This window comes from Marmota flaviventris, chromosome 12 (genome assembly GCF_047511675.1).
Source record: "Marmota flaviventris isolate mMarFla1 chromosome 12, mMarFla1.hap1, whole genome shotgun sequence".
In the NCBI taxonomy this organism is placed as follows: Eukaryota; Metazoa; Chordata; class Mammalia; order Rodentia; family Sciuridae; genus Marmota; species Marmota flaviventris.
In genome coordinates this window covers 74,117,437-74,137,687 of record NC_092509.1, presented here as the reverse complement: position 1 = coordinate 74,137,687, position 20,251 = coordinate 74,117,437, and the positions used below count along the sequence as shown (strand labels likewise).

The 20,251-nt window shown below is 36.4% G+C and overlaps 1 protein-coding gene across 3 annotated transcripts in view; it reads left to right on the top strand.

Annotated features, from left to right (window-relative positions):
- The window catches only part of Cr1 (complement C3b/C4b receptor 1 (Knops blood group)), a 61,753-nt gene extending 44,505 nt beyond the window's left edge, over positions 1–17,248 (top strand). For 2 of the 3 annotated variants that reach the window (XM_027934630.2, XM_027934632.2), the window contains 6 exons: positions 195–371; positions 2,839–3,018; positions 7,204–7,227; positions 8,792–8,867; positions 11,510–11,614; positions 16,092–17,248. In XM_027934630.2, coding sequence (XP_027790431.2) covers positions 195–371; positions 2,839–3,018; positions 7,204–7,227; positions 8,792–8,867; positions 11,510–11,614; positions 16,092–16,104 — 575 coding nt within the window. In that variant the 3' untranslated portion in view covers positions 16,105–17,248. The remainder of the gene's footprint in view (positions 1–194; positions 372–2,838; positions 3,019–7,203; positions 7,228–8,791; positions 8,868–11,509; positions 11,615–16,091) is intronic. The other variant, XM_027934631.2, reaches the window with a different exon arrangement.
- Positions 17,249–20,251: the final 3,003 nt, after the last annotated feature.

Genomic DNA, 20,251 nt, shown 5'->3' with positions numbered 1-20,251 from the left:
CAGAGGATTGTGTTCAAATGCAGTCATCTACTCTAAAGAATCAGCCTTCTGATGAGCTAGCCATGAGTGGCTTATGACCTGCCTGTCTCAGGTCTTCCAATGCCTCTAAGCCAGAGATATTTATGTTGGTGTGTTCACACTTCTGCATTTAACTGGCTGCCTTTTCTTGTCTCTGTGTGGGAACTCATTCTCAGCATGCCCACATCCACCTAAGATCCAGAATGGTCATCACATTGGAGGACATGCTTCTTCATATCTTCCTGGGATGATGATCAACTATACGTGTAACCCCGGCTACTTGTTGGTGGGAACTACCTTCATTTTCTGTACACACAAGGGAACCTGGAGCCAGTCTAATCATTATTGCAAAGGTATCTCAATTCTTGATATTTCTCATTCTTTCTGGGTTGTTATGGGAAATAGATGCATGAGGTTAATCAGGCTGAAAGATCATTGAGATTATTGTCATTTAATAAGGTTGGGAGAGTGGTGACGTGAGTGTCAATAGGGGAGGAGAAAAGCAGAACAGAAGGTAGGAAGGAAGGCTTCCCAAGGATCCTTAGCTCTGCTCAGAAAGTGAGGATAGTGGGTGAAATTTCCAGAAACTGGATAGGCATCACCAATTTCAAATGCTTTGCTGATTTTTAACTAATTGCTCTAGAGGATCTCAGAGGTCACAGATAAAGTCCTCACAAATACCCTTAGAAGATAAGAGACTAGAAGCATCCTTTGCCATGAGGAAAACTGAACCAAAAGGGAGACAGTACCTTGTCCATCACACATGAACAGAGAAGTTGAGAACAATTACTTCCTAAAATTACTGAGTATGGAGCCTCCTGATACTAGAAGAAAACCAAAGATTTATTTCATTTGCTCCCTGGAGCCAGTCCTTCAAACTATTTCCTTTATTCTAGCTTATCTGCAAAAGCAACACCTGAGCCCGGCATGGTGGTACACGCTACTGGTTCCCAGCAGCTTGGGAAGCTGAGGCAGGAGGATGGCAAATTCAAAGCCAGCCTCAACAATTTAACGAGGCCCTAAGCAACTTAGAAAGACCCTGTCTCTAAATAAAATATAAAAAAGTCTGGGGATGTGGCTCAGTAGTTAAAGCACCCCTGGGTTCAATCTTTCATTTAAAAAAAACAGCAAACAAATAAAAAACAAAATACAAAAATAAATAAATAAATAATGGGCTTTAACTGTTCCAAAAATAAAAAATGAAAAATAAAAACATCAACACTTGATTTATCTTTCTTGGTAATGTTCTATAAAGCTCCAAATAGGAAATTTAAATAATAATCTATAATTAGACAGGGTTCTGAAAGTTTTTGTATTTGGACTCCAAAAGAGTCCGATGAAGCAGGATGGTCACTTGCCATGTTTTAGAGGAGGAAATTAAGGCCAGAGAGAGGCACTAACTCCATGTTAGGCAGTCCATGAATGGTCGTCTTAGGCCCTACTTTTAAACACTGTGCTGTATACTGTCTCTTTTTAAATGCTATTCTTTTGACTTTACAAAACTGTAAGTTAAGTGCTTTGGCTACTTGCTTCCTTTCTTGTCTGTTCTTTCTTTTTAGAAATACTAGGCTCAGGGCAGGGATAACGTAGGAGGCACTTCAGACAAGCCTCAATTTCAGATGTTAGGGAAAAGCCCGCCTTAGGACCTGTCCTGGGTGCAGGATCACAGGGCCCTTCCTGTCCTCAGAGTCTCAGAAGTCCTTCTCATGCTCCCAGCCCTCAGCCTTCTCATTTTAGAGAAAATGAAGCCCACCACAGAGATGGTAAGTGACTCTCTTGTGCTTACTGGCAACAGTAGATGGTACAAAATACAGAATCCTTGTGGCTCTGCGTACACCTATGAGTTCTTCCCCCTTGCTTCAGTTATTTAAAAAGCATGAAAATGAGTAAATATTTTAAGACACAGGTTAAGACTGTGGGACGGTTCTGCTCTTGACAATGAAAGGCTAGTGTTCTATGCTCATGGCAGCTGCTTTCTTCCCATTTATATAAAATTCATTTTTCGTTAATAACTGTCCCCTTCAAGCGTACCATAGACCAGGGTAGCACTGGCAAGATCAGCCGGAACCTGGTTCAAAGGGCAGACTCTCCAGCTCCATCCCATGCCCTCTGATTCTGTTTTGAGAAGGGGTCAGAAGTCTACTTTTAACAAACCCATCAGAATTTCTGATGCAGGAAGACCACAGACTACACATGAGGAAATCCCACTTGACCTTGTTGGTACTTGTAATGGGAAGAACATTGGGCTAATTTTGAGACTCTCATAATGGCAAAGGAGTCTTTGCTTGAAGTTGAAGGACCTATTGATGGCAGAAAGAGAATGCAAATCAAAGGATGAGTTAAATGAGATAAAGTAAATGAAATAGATGATGTTTTAAATTCAGAATCATGACTTACTAGCTTCTTTTGTTCTGTGTATAGAAATGGGCCTGAAACAAATGCTTCCAGAGCAAAAATATCAGTATGTAGTTAACTCTAGAGAGTTAACATGCTGCTGCTATGTCCTTATGGTGTAACCCAAATGGATCCCTGGCAAGAGATCATGTTATCCTAACTCCTGATCCTTCCCAAACACTCTGGTCACAAAGTTGTTAATACTCAAAAGTATTCCATATTCCTTTACTGTGTTTTCATTTTAAGAAAAATAAAAGAGAACTTTAAATCACAAGATGTTTGGGGTGGGGAAGGGTCAATAGTTCTTGATTGAAAGCATGCCCCGTCTTTGTTGAGGGCAAGTTAAGTTTGGGATTATGATTGTTTCATTCTAGTGATTTCAGTTAACAACAATAAAATCTCAATCCCCAATTTGTCTCCTTTCAGAGGTAAAATGCAGCCTTCCACAGTTGAATGGACTTAAGCAGGAGTTGAAAAGGAGAGAATATCACTATGGAGATAACATAACTTTGGAATGTGAGGATGGATATATTCTGGAAGGCAGTCCTTGGAGCCAGTGCCAGGCAGAGGAAAGATGGAACCCTTCTCTGGCCATATGCACATCACGTAAGTACCAGTACAGGGAATGGAGCCCTTCCCAGCCAGTTCATTCATTTGTCCATACTAGCATCAGGTGTGGTGTGATGTTCATGGCATATGCTAGTGAAGAAGATGAGGATGTGCCATCTCAAAGTACATCAAATTGTAATATTGATTATTTCAAGCTGAAGTCACTTGAGGAACTATAACTGCAAAAGGGCCAATTGGCCTTCCTTTTCCTATATGCAGCAAGCCATAAAAATTCTTTTGGAGAATCTGGAGGTGTAGCTGTTGCCTAGCACTCTGTCTTCCATCTCAATTTTCTCTTCGCTCTTCTCACTGCATCCATCGCTCCTTGGGGTCCTGGGTGCTTTTCATATCTGGATCTATTTATACCCTGATTTGTTTATATCCTGGATTTGTTTACATCACTCTGTGGTTGCATATACCACATAGTGATGATTTACCTACAGCCAGTGAGCCTCAGTAAAAGCCACATTGAGTGAGGCTTCAAGAAATGTTTCCTGGCCTAGGCTGCACAAGGCCCTGGGTTCAATCCCCAGCACCACCAAACAAACAAACAAACAAATGTTTTTCGTGTGTGTCATGAAGTGCCTTTCGAGCTGCAGAGAGTAGCAGGCTCACCTCTCTCCCAGCTGTAGGCTACAGGATTTGAAGCCAGTGTAGCTGGTACAGCAGATTTAGAAATCATGTTGCACTGAGCTCTGTAAAAGAGGAGTCCCTGGTGGTGACTGGTGTATGCTGAAGGTAGAAAATACCGAACTGTGAACTTGCACACTTCAAGGAGCAGACTAGTATACACAACTTTCTTCTTAGTCCAAGTTAATTTTAGTTTTTCCCTCTGCTAACATCTTAAATCTCTTATTCATAATATGTGGTTATATACCAAAATTGTTCGAGATGCATTTATTATAGTTAATCCTTCAAAAGTGTTAACTACTCATCATAAATAACATTTCTAAATTATAAACTCAACATTTCCTTGAAAAAGTTCACTGGCCAACTAACTGAGTGCTTTTGGGGTGTTTTGAGGATCTGGCTGGACTGACAGAAGAGTCAATTAATTGGGGAATCAACCCCACCACATATGAAAATAAAATATAAGGTCATAATACCAAACTCACTTTGCACCAAAACAAGAATAAGCACATTAATAAGTAGGACAATTGGGCTAGGGATGTGGCTCAAGCGGTAACACACTCTCCTGGCATGCGCGGGACACTGGGTTCGATCCTCAGCACCACATAAAAATAAAAAAATAAAGATGTTGTGTCCACTGAAAACTGAAAAATAAATATTAAAAAATTATCTTTCTCTTCTCTCTCTCTTAAAAATATAAGTAAGACAATTGATATTAATAAGATAAAGGCTTATTGTAAGTAAAAATAAAATTGTCTTATAGGCATAATAGTGGAGACATCATAAATTCATGAGAAAAGGCAAGTTATCAAATTATATCACTAGCACTCAAAAACCATTAGAACTTTTTAAAAATAAATGCAAGGTATAATAAAAAGTTAAAAGTTTTAAAAGTCAAACCATAGAAAATCTAAAACACACACACACACACACACACACACACACACACAGAGTATTTATGAAACAACTAGTATTGGGGATGTAGTTCCATAGTAGAGCATGTGCTTAGCATGTACAAGGCCCAAGGTTTGATCCCCATCACCACCAAACAGCAAAACCCAGACAGAGACCAACTTTTGGAACTCAGATGTAATTTTCAATAATTATATAAGATGTTAACTTTTTTTTTTACCTGTTGACCAATTTGACTTAAAACTTATATACTTTAAAAAGTAAGTAAGAAGACGTTAGATGGGGAATACATAGAAAATACGATGAAGGGTTAATAGTCCTATTACAGGGGGAGCAGTCGCGGTGGTTGTGGTAATAGTAATAGTTGTAAAAGTTAACCTATTGAGCATTAGTACCACGTTCAAAGATTAGGTGGAGATAAATAGATAGACAGATAGACAAGTAGATTGATTCTAATTTAATCCACATAAAAATCTATGAGGAGGGTAGTATTCTTATTATCCCCATTTTATAGACATAAAAACTAAGACACAAAAGATTTAAGTCCCTTGCCCAAGACTGCAAAATAGGATAACCTAGGTCCAACCAGGCAATTTACCTATCTGAAGAGGCTCTGTGCTTTAACAATAAATAAGCAGACAATGATCTTACATATTTGTAGTTCGACAAGCGAGAGAAAGTTCTAAGTATTAATCATAGTGAAAGGGAAAGTTATTAGGCCAAGGTCACAAATACCAGATAAAAGGCAGTTCTTTATTCAGATAGATGGAAATATGTAGAATGACTAAGAACAAGCCAAGTTAACTGTTAACCAGCTGGTTCTTAGAACTCAGACCCCTCATGAATTGGGCTGGACCACATGTGAACTCCTTTGTCCTTTGCTGTAGAACTAGACTAAAAATAGGCCTCTTGGCTTTCTTTTTCTTTCTACCCTAACTAATCTTGGACTGTGAAATATTGGGGTTTTATAGTGATACAAGGGCAAACAAAGACAAGATTATGGAAAACAAGAAATATTTTTAAAAGAACAAAATAAAACCAAAAATCTTTTTTTTTTTTTTGTTCCAAGGCTTAGGACAGATTGCTCAAGATACCAGTCCTAGGCCTTCCTAAAAAGGAAGCTGGAGAGTAAATCACAGAGTTGGTCCAGGCTTGGAACAAATATCACAGGGAGTTTTGAGAGCAGCCCAAATTAGAAAAGTAAACTCTGAGTACTACATTAGAAAATGAATTTCCTGGAATTCCCAGGCCTACCACATTCCCATTTCAATAGCTCAGTTATTTCGGAGGCCTGACTTGTAGCCTCATCTACCTCTGAGTGGAGGGTAATCTTGAGTTCCCCCTTAAGGCCAGAATTAATACCTATAACCTATAATTAACTATGTTCTCAAGACTAATGTAAGCACAGTTGCATGCAAGACAAGTAATTTCAACTCCAGTAAAGATGTGAAAACTAAGAAAAGTCTTCACTGGAATCTCTCAGAGAGGCATACAGATGTATTACCCGATGTGACACCTACAAAAATATCCTAAAATCCACTTTATTAACTGTCCCTCAAGGTCCTCTTCCTTAAAGTAACTACTTTCTTAGAACCTTATCTTGTTTCTTTGCCACCAAGACTCACTTTCAAAAGCTACTGCTTAAGTGGGCGTATCTGTTCCCTGTTTCTCTCCTCACTTTTGGGTCTTCTGAGTTTACCAAAGTCCTCATGCTATTTCTAAGTAAATGGAACTTCTGCAGTTCACCATACAAACCCTGAAAGAGGAACAGGGAAATGCAAAAACTACCTTAGAATGAAGGACATGGAGAAAGGGTGTAAATATCTTTTTACCTAGGCACATAAGTATTTAAAAATGGTTTAACCTCACTAGAACTTAAAAAATGCAAAAGCAAAGAAGAAGATGACTCTTCTTTTTCCCATGAAATTAACAATAACAAACAGGTTTTAGAGAAACTCCCAGTAGAAATCAAGATGTGATGAAACTGATATTGTTGTATGTTGAAAGTATCATTGTAAACTGTCAAGGACTGTTATGAAAAACAGTTATGCAATGTATGATTAGAATGATAAAAATGTTCATACCAGTTAGCCTTCCTAGGAATCCAGTCTGATGAAATAAGGTAAGATTCAAAAATTTTTTATGCATTTTATTCACAGTTTCATGACAAATACTAGAAACAACTTAAATATACTATAGAAATAATTGAATGTACAGTGACACATCCACTAGAATAGATTTTATTAGTTTGCCTCTGTTGCAATTTGCTTTTCTATTATATAATTATGTAAAAACTTAGAGATATGGGAAAAAGTGCCAGATGAGAATATACTAAACCATATTTGAGTATTAGAATTATGAGTGATTTTTTTGTTGTGTTTTACAAACTTTCTGCTAAAACTTTATTACTTTTATGATGCAAAATATTACTTCAGAAAGAGAAAAATCTTCCCTGGGTGTACAAGATTATATGAGTGAATTATGGGAGGAAATAATGTGAGTGAAAACAAAGAAAGTTTTTGTTTATATTAGAAAAGAATTCAATGGAAAAATCAGGAGGGATGGTACTGGCTGGAAGATCCTGTTGGGTCACACCAGGTGCCAGGCTGATGTTTTTGTGGCTTTTGTCTTTTTTTTTAGGCTCACATGATGCTCTCATAGTTGGTAAGTTTTGTGAAGGGTTTGCTGAGAAATTCTAGCACCTTCAACAGTAAGTATCTATTTCCAGTGAATTGTTAGCGTCTAGGGGTGCCGGGTTCATTGTCTTGGTGCAGCAATGAATTGAAGATCAGAACACAGAGAGAGCAAGAAGTAGGTTTATTGCAAAAGCAATAGAGATACAAAGATAGACTTCTTCAAAGAGAAGGGGCCCCAGAACTAGGAATCCAGTGGGGGAAGTTTTGGCCTGTTTTTTTTTTTTAAGACCTCTGGAATTTCCTCCTTTCCTCCCCTGTCCACTCTCTCCTCACTGTTATTGATTGGAGCCCCCTCTGTCCATGCATCTGTTTTAGTTTTTCTATTGGATCCCCACTTAGGAGCATGAGTACACAAATGTTTGTCTGATTGGTGCCTTGCTTGTGTTCACAAGCCTTTTGGTCAAGCAGGAAGTTGACCTCATCAGAAGAACCTCTCCATGCTCCTTTCTTCTGCTCCTGACCTCCTCACTCACCGTCTTGCCCAGGCTGCCTAAGCCTTTCTACATCTCCCTCAGAATGAAATGCAAAAAGATAAAGTGTCTTGTATTATGAATTCAAATTAAAATGAAAATAATGATGCATTTAGGTCAGGGTGTGTTGAAACTGGCATTCTTATATACATAGAGTATCCTCCTTTCTGGATGGAACTTGAAAGCATTATGTTAAGTGAAATAAACCAAACTCAGAACACCAAGGGTCATAAGTTTTCTCTTAGATGTGGAAGATAGGAAAAAGGAAAAGAAAAGCAGGAACAGAGGTGGATCTCATGAAAATGGAAGGAAGAACAACCAGTAGAGTAGAAGAAAGGGACCAGGGAAGGGAGGAGAGGAGGAGAAGGGGAAATACTAGGGAAGAATATTGACCAAATTATACTGTTACATCCTGTGCATATATACAAATTTGTAACAATGCATCCTACTATTATATAAGATGAACCAATAAAAATATGGAAAAAAGAAAGCCAAAAAATGAAAGACAATTTTAAAAAGTTTTTGTTACAGGGGGTTCTTTGGCATTAAAATGTCTTTATTTTAATGTGTGGCTGGAGAGGGCAACTTCCTCTTTACTCTATAACTGGGGAATAGACTTCCAGATGGTAATCATGTCGTTTACACAAATTAAAAGCCACAAGACCAGTTTGTTGAGTTTATTTCTGTGCTCTGCTTACGTAGGAACAGTTCTGTAATACAGTTTGTGTCCAGGGGAATTTCTATTTTGTAGAGTAGCCTGTGTCCTGTGTCTTACATGAGAGACAAGGTGGCAGTGCTTGCTGTGTCCTGCCTACTTAAGGGCAGCTGTTGGAGTAAAGTTTACCAAACTGTTCTACTCACTCTTTGCTATGTATAGTAAAACCAATGCTCTAACTCAAACCCAGGGTAAGGGAGAACTTATTGTTTTATCTAAAAAAAAAAAAAAAAAGTCATTGGCAATCTCTAGGGGGACTAGATATTAAGACAGAATATTAAGCCTCTTAAAAAAATAAAATTATATTTCCCATTTATTTATTTATTTATTTATTTTTTACTGTCTAGGCATTTGCTTTGGTATGATCTTCTTTATTTTATCCATCATTGTTCCCAGTTGGATAATTTTTAAGTGCAAGAAAGGGTAAGTACAGCTATATTCTCCCAGAAAATGTAAACTGTATTTTGCTCCTCTCAGACGTCAAAGGAAAATTTAAAAATAAATAAATAAATAAATAAACAAAAATAAAAACCCAAACAACAAAAGCACTACTACATAGACAGATGTGATAATTCACATAAAGAAGGTCCTTGACACATACAATAGAAAAGTATTTATGCTATAGGAAATACATATGTTACTAAGAATATTTTAAAAATCAATAATACAGTATTTTGGGTGCAGTGGCACACACCTGTAATCTAGTGACTTGGGAGGCTGAGGCAGGAAGATCCCAAGTTCAAGGCCAGCCCGGGCACTTAATAAGACCCTGTCTCAAAATAAACAACAACAAAGAGCTTGGAATGTAGCTCAGTGGTAGAGCATGCCTAGGATAAATTCTTCAGTATCAGATTTAAAAAACAGCATTTTAAGAAAGAAATGTGAAAGAGAAATAAGGAGGTTTTTAAAAAGGTATTAATGAGACCATTGATGTCCTAGTTTTGCTGGGACATTGCAGACACTGACAGCTAGACTTAGATTCTATTTCTATCTTTTAACTAAGAGTTAGATTGTGTTTTTCTCTGGCACACATATCCCAGGATGCCTGCATGGAAGCATTGAGATTTTGCATTAAGAAAGAAAGAGAGAAAGAAGGAAGGAAGGAAAGAAGGAAGGAAGGAAGGGAGGGAGGGAGGGAGGGAAGGAAATCTTTTGTAAAAACCAGTGACTTTCTTTATTGGTGTATTTTATAATTATACATTATAGCAGGATTCATTATGTCCATATTTGTGACCACTGAGTTTTTCAACTTGAAGAAAACTTCACAAAGATTATGATCTAAAGAGCAAAACATTTTTGACTGGGAAGTAAACACACAGCTTTTATGCTGGCTATTTTAATTAAAACAATATTAATGAAATCTGCCAATAAGACCAGTGTTGTAAGGTTGATGAACAAAAATTCTATACTGAAGAAAAGCAGAGTTTAAAACTCCAAGTGAGTAGTCTTCTATAGCAAACGTTCTTAACAAATGCAGTCTTCTACAACAACCTTTATAGAAATTGAAGTTTGATATTTCACAGAGATGCCAATAAGGCGTTTTTTTTTTTTTTTTTTTAAAGTAGATTGTCACAGTAAAACCATTTTTCAAACAACCTAGTCAGGAACTCAACTTCATAATGAAATAATCAGTATAGAATTAGATTTAAGTTAAACTCGTATTCTTCCTTAGTAAAGGTATATTTTGCAGCTTGACCTATAAGTATTCTTTGTCCTTTATTCTTACAAAAAGAAAAAGGGAAGTGGCCTGATAGTAACATTCACAGAGTGCATTTTTCTAAATTTCTTATTAAGCACCCCTATAATTTGCATTAATTTTTTATAAATTTAAGGAAGAATTAAAGAAGGGATTAACTTGTATCACATTATTGATGATTTGCAAGCCTTCTTAATCCCCAGCTTTCTCAGATTCAGAATATCTAATTAATTACTCTGTATTTGGCTCCTCATCTGTATCTTGGGCTGGCTGTGCTCTATTAACATTTTCTCTTGTCTCCTAGATCACCATACTCCTCACCATCCTCCCTCTCCAGACTACCCTTGGGGACAGGGACTACCTCTATTCACAGAAAATAATTATTATTTAATGACTTTTTATCTATACTTGTATAGTAGCCCAATTCATACTAAAAACAGTAAAAATTTACATGAATTTTACAAAACCCATTACCATTTATTATCTTCCAAGGAAACATGTATTTTTTTTACAAAACACATTACCATTTATTATCTTCTCAAGCAACTCTGTGCAGCACCAAGGCCAAACAATATTGCTATCTCAAAGCAGAGAAAACTTTGAGGTGCAAAGACATTCAGGGGCTTGATTAAAGTTGTGCAAGTAGGAAGTTTGCCAGGAATTAGGGCTTTTGTCTACATGATTTGATTCATTTTTTGCTATTCCTTTGATGTTAGTTGCACATTTCTGAATTTGATTCTGCATCACTAAAATTCAGTACCCAGAATTGTGGTACAGAATACTTTACTGTTAGGTCACTGAGGTTCAAGCAGTGTCGATGACAGGACCTACAAGTAAAAAACTGCAATATTTCCTTTTACTCTTTCAATATACACTCCCTCCTCTACATTTTATTGACTTTGTTCCAGCTCCTCTGGCATATTGAGCCCTGCTCTCCTAACTGTGGGTAGTACCTGTGCATAAAATAGAACATGTTCTTCAGTATAAGAGAAAAGGGAAGAAAAAGGAAAAAAGACGTCATTTTTAGGGCAAAGTCGGCCCACATCTTGTGGTTAACTTTATTTCCTAATCAAAATTATTTTAGAAATATTGAAATGTATTGTGTTAAGACACAGACACCTAGTTATTAACAGTTTTGAATCTTCGGGCATTATATAGAATGATTTTACTATGATATCCTAATTGGAGTTTTTACTTAGTATTAAAAAATTCATTTGGTTGTATTTTTCCTTTTAAGCATCTTGTAAAGATATCAGGAACTTGAGGCAATTTACCCCTTAAATCTCAAAATGAAAGTTATTGATTTCCTTTAAAACTGAAACATATGATTAAGACAGTTTTCCTAATTTTTTCTTCCTCTGCCAATTAGCAGTAATCCAGATGAAAAGTGTAAAGAAGTGAATATCAGTTTACATCCTCAAGAAGGCAGCTGTGTTCATCCTCAGACTCCGCTAACAAGTCAGGAAAACAGCAGGTACCTATCTACATACTGAGCTCAAAACATTGGCAACAACTCAAATATCAAAAATGGAGACAGCATTTGAATAGGTTATGACACTAAGCAGGTCATCAATACTAAAGAAGGCAGAAACTACTTCATGAGCTGGAAATGCTTTTATTTATTTATTTTGTTCCTGGATTATTGCCATTCCCAGCGATTTTGTGTGATGATTCTGTGGGTGCTATGCCCAGGCACTGTTTTTTTCAAAGCATTCCCAGATTTTTGTGCATTTGTGCTGTGAACCTTTGAGAAGTAGTCTGTTTTATTTCTTTTCCTGGTAGAATCTAAGCATTTGCAGCCTGTGTGCTCCTCCTAGTCCTCCAGTCTCCTCCATGTGCAGGGTCTCTTAAGCATACTCTGGAGACTCACCTTGCCTTTTCCCTGGTTTCTGGCTTTCACTGAATTCTTGGCCTCCTTTGGCCTCCTTGAGACTCTCTTATTTCTGTCCTCCACTGGGGCTAATTGCCATCCCTAACCCTTCATTCCACCTCCTTAATGCAGCCTTACCACAAAATGTTGTGTGATAAATGTTGGCCCAAAGTTTGGTATGAAAGGGGAAATGATGCCACAAGTGAATCTGTCCTATGATGTAATGAACAGCTAAGCAAAAAAAAAATAAAGAAAAGAAAAGAAAAAAGCAAAAACTAGCTACTAGAACAAGGATCTGAAAATGACAATCCGTGGGCCAAATCTAGTTGTGTATGTAAATAAAGTTTTATTGGCACGGCCATACCCATTCATTTAACTGTTAACTGTGACTGCTTACCCATCTCAACAGCGAGGTCCAACAGCTGCAACAGAGACCATGTGGCCCACAAAGCAAAAAAATTTACTAATTGGTCTTTCTGTGGAAGAGTTTGCCCACACCTGAACTGTATCAGACTTGGAGGAATTTCTCACTGGCTATTCCTCCACTTTCAGTCTTGGATTTCCCCCTTTCCCCAGGCCTCTCTCTCATTAGATTCTTCTCCATTTTCCTCAGATCTTTACTGCATCCCTGGGGTATTTTATTCCAACTCTTGGGCCTCTTGCAAATTTAATGCTCCATCTTTCTGTATCATACAGAGCAATTCATTTGGTCCTGGCTCGCTCTGGCTATTCTAGTAATCCTAATATTTCCTATATATAGGGCCTCAGGGTGCATTCAGAAATAATAGTGTCATAAGCCTTAGGTACCCCTGTAGAAAGCAGAAGTAAAAGCATCAAATTGATTAGTAAATTTTTTTCTTTATGTCCTACCTCTTCTTCACATCAATGTGCATTAAACGAACTTGGCATTTTATATACACACATATGTCAGAAATTCTAAATTAAACAGAGGGCAATGGAAGAGACCCCAGAAAGAAGTAAGGGTTAGTAAAGGCATTTTATAGTCAACCATATAGTCAAGACATATGTGTAAACAATTCAAATTTTTCTAAACAAAAAGCTTAGAAAATAAATAAACTTTGTCTTTTCTTCTATAATAGAAATAAATTTGCCATGTCCTCTTTTTATTATCTGGCTTTCTAGTCACTTTGCTTATATCTTATACTTTTTTAAATTTTTTTTTTAGTTTTAGGTGGACACAATAACTTCATTTCATTTTTATGTGGTGCTGAGGATCAAACCCAGTGCCTCATGCATGCCAGGCGAGCACTCTACCACTGAGCTACAACCCCCCCCAGCCCTATATCTTATACTTGCTTTTCTTTACTATTTATGAAAGCAAATGAAATATGCATTTTAAAAATTCAGAATTAGAAGTTTACTGTTTAAAACTTTAGTGATCAGTTATTCTGATCTTTCTCAAATGGGTGTTCACAAATGCTTTGGAATTCATGGTTAGTTATACCAAAAAAACGTAGAAGTCATGAGATGAAAATGGCATGCTGTCCAAGGGTTCCTAATGTTATCCCAGTAGCTCCAAGAAAAAATAGCATTATTTCTATATTAACATAAATAAGCACATAAGGGAGAAAAAGGCAAATAAAGAGAGATTTTGAGATAAAATATGGCAAAATATTGTGCTGTCAGGGATGCTTTAAGCTATGCCTCCAAGGTTCTCAGGTGAAGCTTTCATTTTTCCTTTAATATCAGGGTGCTAGGACGGAAAAGTTATACAAAATGGATTTTAGGCCAGATAAGCTGTCACTAAGTATAAACAGACAAAACAGCAGACCATGAGAACCATGATCATGTTTACAGAGTTTTTAAAAATATATTCTACAACATTGCTTAAAATATCATTTGATTTAGATTTATTCCTTCCATTTTCTGTCTGCAACATTTTCCAACTAAGTTCCATTAACTCAGCTCAGAATTCATTCACCTAAGAAACTCTTTTTTTTTTTTTTTTTTTTTTGAAAGAGAGAGAGAGAATGTATTTTTTAATATTTATTTTTTAGTTTTCGGTGGACACAACATCTTTGTTTGTATGTGGTGCTGAAGATCGAACCCAGGCCGCACACATGCCAGGCGAGCTCGCTACCACTTGAGCCACATCCCCAGCCCCCCAAGAAACTCTTAAAGTTAGAAAAAAATATATAAAGTACCTGCAATAAATTCCACTCAGTAATAGATAGTATTTTTAAGTTCCTTTGCATATTATTTTACATTTGCAGGGTGGATATCTTGAGATTGTACTGATTGTACAATAGGAAATCCTGATTTTTTTTCTCCACCAATGACAACCATTTTTCTCCTATCCTTAAAACTGTACATAAATACATCCCATAGTATTTGATATTCAAGTACTTTTTGCTTATTAACTCTGCTATAATTCATTTGATTGCTCATTTATTTTTCATTTATCAGCTGTATAATGTGCCATATGTTGTGCTTATATTTTTCCACAGTAAATCATTAACTTCTTGTGAGTAGAGAGACCATTTCTTTTTAATTTCCCCAAACCTCTGAGTATACAGTTAATTAAATGAAAAGTGGTGAGTAAATACTTGAAAATTAGTTTATCATAATTTCCTTTTTCCTCAACTCTTTGCACACCATTTTTACATCAAAGTACACCTCCATTGGATACATTGACTGTTGATCATCTTTTAATAGAAAGGTAGGAGTCCTTAATAATTTTGTATCAAGTATCCTTTTTTAAGATTGGAATTTTTTCAATTTTTCCTTTTTCTTTTCATTTTTTAACTAATGCAGAAAGTAAATTATACATGGCAATGAAGTATCATGTAATGTTTGATATATATGTACATTATGTAATGTTTAAATCAGGCTTAAACATATTTATCTCCTCAAATATTACTCACTTCTTCATGGTTTATTCAAATTTCCCCACATTTTTTTAAATTGATGCCTTGTTTGTACATACTGATGGGATTAATTGTTCCATATTCATACATCCACAATATAACAATATAATTTGGCCATATCACTCCTTGGCACTTTGCCCCTCTTCCCCACCTTTTACTCCTTTGTCTCTTTCTTCTGACCTCCCTTTAAGACTAGAATTCTGACCAGAGTGTTCCACAGGAGCAAATTAATCATCTATAATCCCAGTGGCTTGGGAGGCTGAGACAGGAGGATCTCGAATTCAAAGTCAGCCTCAGCAAAAGCAAGATGCTAAGCGACTCAGTGAGACCCTGTCTCTAAATAAAATACCAAATAGGGCTGGGGATGTGACTTCGTAGCCAAGTGATCCTGAGTTCAATCCCCTACTCTGCCCCCGCCCCGCTAATTCAATCATCTGTAGCCACATGATATAGATAAGGACCGAGTTAGACAGAGTCTAGCAAGCATGAAACCTTGCACCCAGGCCAGGTGCTGGGGCAGAGTGAATGACATAGATAAAGAGGCAGACACCAAAGACCTAGCTGTGTGTTGAAGGACATGAGAATGTTTGAAGAAGACATAGGTAGCAGGTGATGCTGGGAAGCTTTGTGAGACAAAGAATAACTATGAGGAATAGGGTGGCAGTCATCACTGGGGTCAGGTGACCCAGTGGCCCTCACTAGGGAGTCTGTCCTTTGGTGGCCAGAGAAAAGAGGCTTCAACATGAACAGGGAAGCATTTGGGTATCTTGCTCTGCATGTCCTACCTCAGTGCATTCTTGACTGTAATAAGAGGAGGAGGACCTGCTTGCTGAAGCTGACCCTCCTCCAAGACTACCAGCCACTATTCACTGCCCCCACCACCACCGCCCATAGTTCTGCTTTTCTGGAACAGGTTCTTTTTATTTATTTGTTTAATTCTGAGAACTCATTTTGTTTGAGAAAAGAAAAAGGGAAGGTCAAGTTACTCATTAATCTCTCTCTTATCTACTCAAGTCTCCAGTTACACCATACTTTCTAGAGCCCTACATAGCAACCACTACAGAGGGAATAAACGCTTCTAAGAGCTTGAAATTTATATGAGATGCCAGCATTCTGATTATCAGCATATAAGTTCTTGGTGGTTCAGTTTTCCTCTGTTGCTGTCATCTAAACAAAAATATCCTCTATTTCAGTGTCCCTCCTTGACAAGGTATTATAAAGCTGGAGAAATCTCCAATTACCTGTTGGCAGGAAAGGAGCCAATCGACTTCAAGAGAATAAGATCAGAGGTTCATGAACTCTGAAGTGACTTCACAGAGAAGCAAATGTGTGTACCTGAAGACGCCTAAGCTGTCCCAGGGTCCAGCAAAACTCCACCTCTTACTACATATACTACAATACTACATATACTACTCCTCTCACCCCTCACCCTCTTTCCTGTGCTGAAAGCACACAGCATCTAGTCAGGGGACAAGACTGTAGATATGAAAAACTGTTTCAATCATTTAAAGGAAGAAGCTGCTTTCTAGGAGTTCTGGCTTAAAAGTCTGTCATTTTCCTTTCTTATTTTAAAATGTTCATGGTATGGAATGAGCTCATTATAGAGAATTTGGAAAATACAGAAAGATATGAAAATTAATGAGACATGTTAATATTAATGTCACACATCACATTATCTGCCAACCATTTTCTATATATGTTTCTTTATACAAACACATATATTTTGATTTATTAAATAGAGCCCTACATAGCGACCACTACAGAGGGAATAAACATATTCCCTCTGTATTTTATAGAGCAGAACCTACTTCTTTAAATAAATTGGAGTAAAATACATGATATATCAATTTTCATCTCCTCTAGGGAAGAAAAGCAATTTTTTCTTCACTGGAAAGGTGCTAAATGATTATGGTGGAGAACCGTCAAGACTGCTCAAAAGAATTATCTAGGAAAAAAAATGGAACTCCAGATATTTTCTAAGTTCTGTCTCAAAAACCCACTTTGTAACATGTTCTGAATAAAAGAAAAATTTTAAATTAAATAATAATTATTATAAATGTAACTAGTTTACTAGTATACCCTAGGTTAACTTTAAAAAGCACAACTTTTAAGAATTTATTAGTGAACGGGTACTAAGTTACACTCGGGAAGAGTAAACTCTGGTTTTCTATTTCACAGCAGGGTGACTACAGATCTAAAAAGCTAGAAGAGGGCTGCCTTGTGGCTCAGTGGTAGAGCACTTGCCTAGCACGTGCAAGGCCCTGGGTTCGATTCTCAGCACCACATAGAAATAAATAAATAAAGGTATTGTGTCCAACTAAAAAAATAAATATTAAAAAAAAAGCTAGAAGATTTTGAATGTTTTCACTACAAAGAAATGATAAACGTTTAAGAAAACATATATGTTTACTTTGATTTGAATATTATACAGTATGTACATGTATCCAAATATCACATGGTACCTCAGAAATGTGCAGTTTTTGTGTGTCAATTGCTTTGAAAAGAACTTTATCAAATCGATAATCATGCATTGAGGGCTGGGGTTGTGGCTCAGCGGTAGAGCACTTGCCTAGCACATGCAAGGCCCTGGGTTCCATCCTCAGCACCACATAGAAATAAATAAATAAAATAAAGATAATGTGTCCAACTACAACTAAAAAATAAATTTTTTTAAAAAAATAATCATGCATTAACATCTTAAAATCAGTATCCCTATACTTTCAGCCATTCCACATCTTTATAGATCAGAAACTTGTTATGATATTATTTGCCATGATAATGATCTCTAGAAACTATCAGAATATTTGTGAATATTGAGTAATATCTTTGAATCTAGCTTTCACTAATTTCTGGGTAATTCTGTGTTTTAATCACTCCTTTAAATTTCTATTTTACCACATTTACTTTGACACCAATATAGGGATTAAGGGAGACACCAATTTGAATTTCAACTTAAAATATTGCAAGATAGAAAAAAACCCCAGCATAAGCGAAGTCCACTGACATAGACATATATATATATATATCTGTGTATGTGTATGTATATGTGTGTGTGTGTATATATATATATGTGTGTGTGTATATATATATATATATATATATATATATATATATATATATGACTATGTATATTGACTACATACAACTTATACCATACACAAAGGGTAATTGCCTTATTATTTAGGAAGTCCTTAAAAATTAAAAATGGCTACCAACTCTCCCCACTAAAAGATGGGCAAATAACATATGGCCAGGTCACCAAGGAAACAAGGGTAACTAGTCTGCAAATTTTCGAAATGATACTCAATGGTGGGTGTTTGCTCAGTTGGCTCTTTAGTTCTCTATTATTTCTTAGAATTTGAAGAAGAAGATTTCAAAGGAAGACTAGAAACTAAATGAGAATTAGCCTTTCTTAGAATTACTATTTTCCATCACAAGAAAACAATTCTGTTTTTTTTTTGTTGTTGTTGTTTGTTTGTTTGTTTTTCCTAAAGTGGAGTGGACCAGTGAGCCATGGGATTAATAAATATTTGATGACTCTGACTTTTTAATTGCAAGAAAGCCATGAGTTGTTTTTTTTTTTTTTTCTATTTCATCAATTGTCACGGGGAATACTACATATACTACGAAAAATGCCTCATTGCCTAACTTGTATTGTTAAGTAATTCTGTTAACCTCTGGCCTTACATTTTTCATCTAAAACAGCGGCTGGGCCAATTATTCTACAAAGCTATTAATGTCTGACATTCTTTGTTTTGTTTACTTAAAAAAATAGAATAAATATGAGATGTAATGTCATTTAAATCTATGACATTTAAATAAAATTTTCACCATTAAAATGAGAAAAGAATAAAAGATTTATCTTTGCAAATCTACTTATGGAGTATAATTTGTAGTATACTTGTCTTTTCTAAGGCCTGCAAAAGTTAAGGTAGACTGAAATGAATGTGTGTTCCTTCTGAGAAATGTCTTTCTTTCTGTACTTGATTGCTTACAGAATTCCCATGAGGGTATGGCTTACCACACTCACACTCTTTCAGGTAAGAGAGAAGAAAATCAGACACAATTGCATATGAAGGTCAGCCGACTGGCAGGTGCCTACCCGGTGCAAATAGAGGCCTGATGACACTTTACCCCAACTTCCAAAAAGCATAGTGTAGATACATTAATTTAAGAGGAAAAGAATCGTCTCATATCAAATTTTAAAGAAGATGTTGGCCATCATTTAATGACATCCCCCTACCATCACTCTGTCTGTGCACCTTTCTGAAAGATAGCTGTACATAGTCCTTAACCTTGTCTATTCCTCTGCCGACCCCTACATCTTCCATTCTCTCCTTTTCTTGTGTCTTTGACAGTTTGACAAAATCTTTAGGGGGAGCTGGAGGACTCCTACTTCCTAATTGGAAGCTTTGATTCTTGACATCTATCCCTGTCAGAGCCTCAGGAGTTCCCTCTCCTTTTGAACTCAGTTACTGAAGCAACCCCAAGGCAAGGCTAAGGCATGGATAGTAACTCCACTTTACAGGTAAACTTGCAATGCCTGATATAGGAAAGTTTATTTTGTGTGCAGTTTATTACCTCACTCCATTTAGAGACAAATCCCACTTTATTTTCTAGTGTCTAAAATATTAAAAATCAAAATCTCTCAGGACTTCCCCAGCATTTGGTCAACTAATTCTAGTGGAAAACTGGCAAAGATGTATTAAATGCATTTGACAGCAAGATGCCTTTATTTCCTACAGTATTTACCAAGTAGTCATTGAGCACCTACTATGAATCTTGGCACTGGAGATGTTACAAGAAAACTTTATCCCTGACTCTTGGAAATTGTCTGGAAAGATAGGAAACAAGTCCCCAAACTTTTCAAATGGAAGCTCAGTTGGGTCAAATCAAAATAAGCTTTTTAAAAAATTGGTGTAGAAGTCTTCAAGTATATTAAGAAAGGCCTGAAGAACCCCAGGGATAGAACTTTTACTGACTGAAACAAAGTTTCAATAAAACTGTAATCCTTGAATATTGCACCTGAAACTAGAATAACAAACACTAGCTAAATTGTTTCTCCTATATTTTTAATTTGTTCATAAAAAAAGAAATCTTACTTCCAAGCCTGGACATAAACAGGTAATTTTTAATATTTATTGTTGCAGACAATAATAAATATTGTTTTCACAAACAGGTTCTGACATTGAGCAACAGAACATTACTGTCATATAGCTCACAACTGTAAATATTAACAGAAGTAACAAGTCCTGCCTCATTGAGTTTCCTATTCACTGTCTCCTTAATTATACTTCCTTTAATTGCCACCAAGGAATGTCTGGATTTTATATTCCAAAATATTCAGGCATTT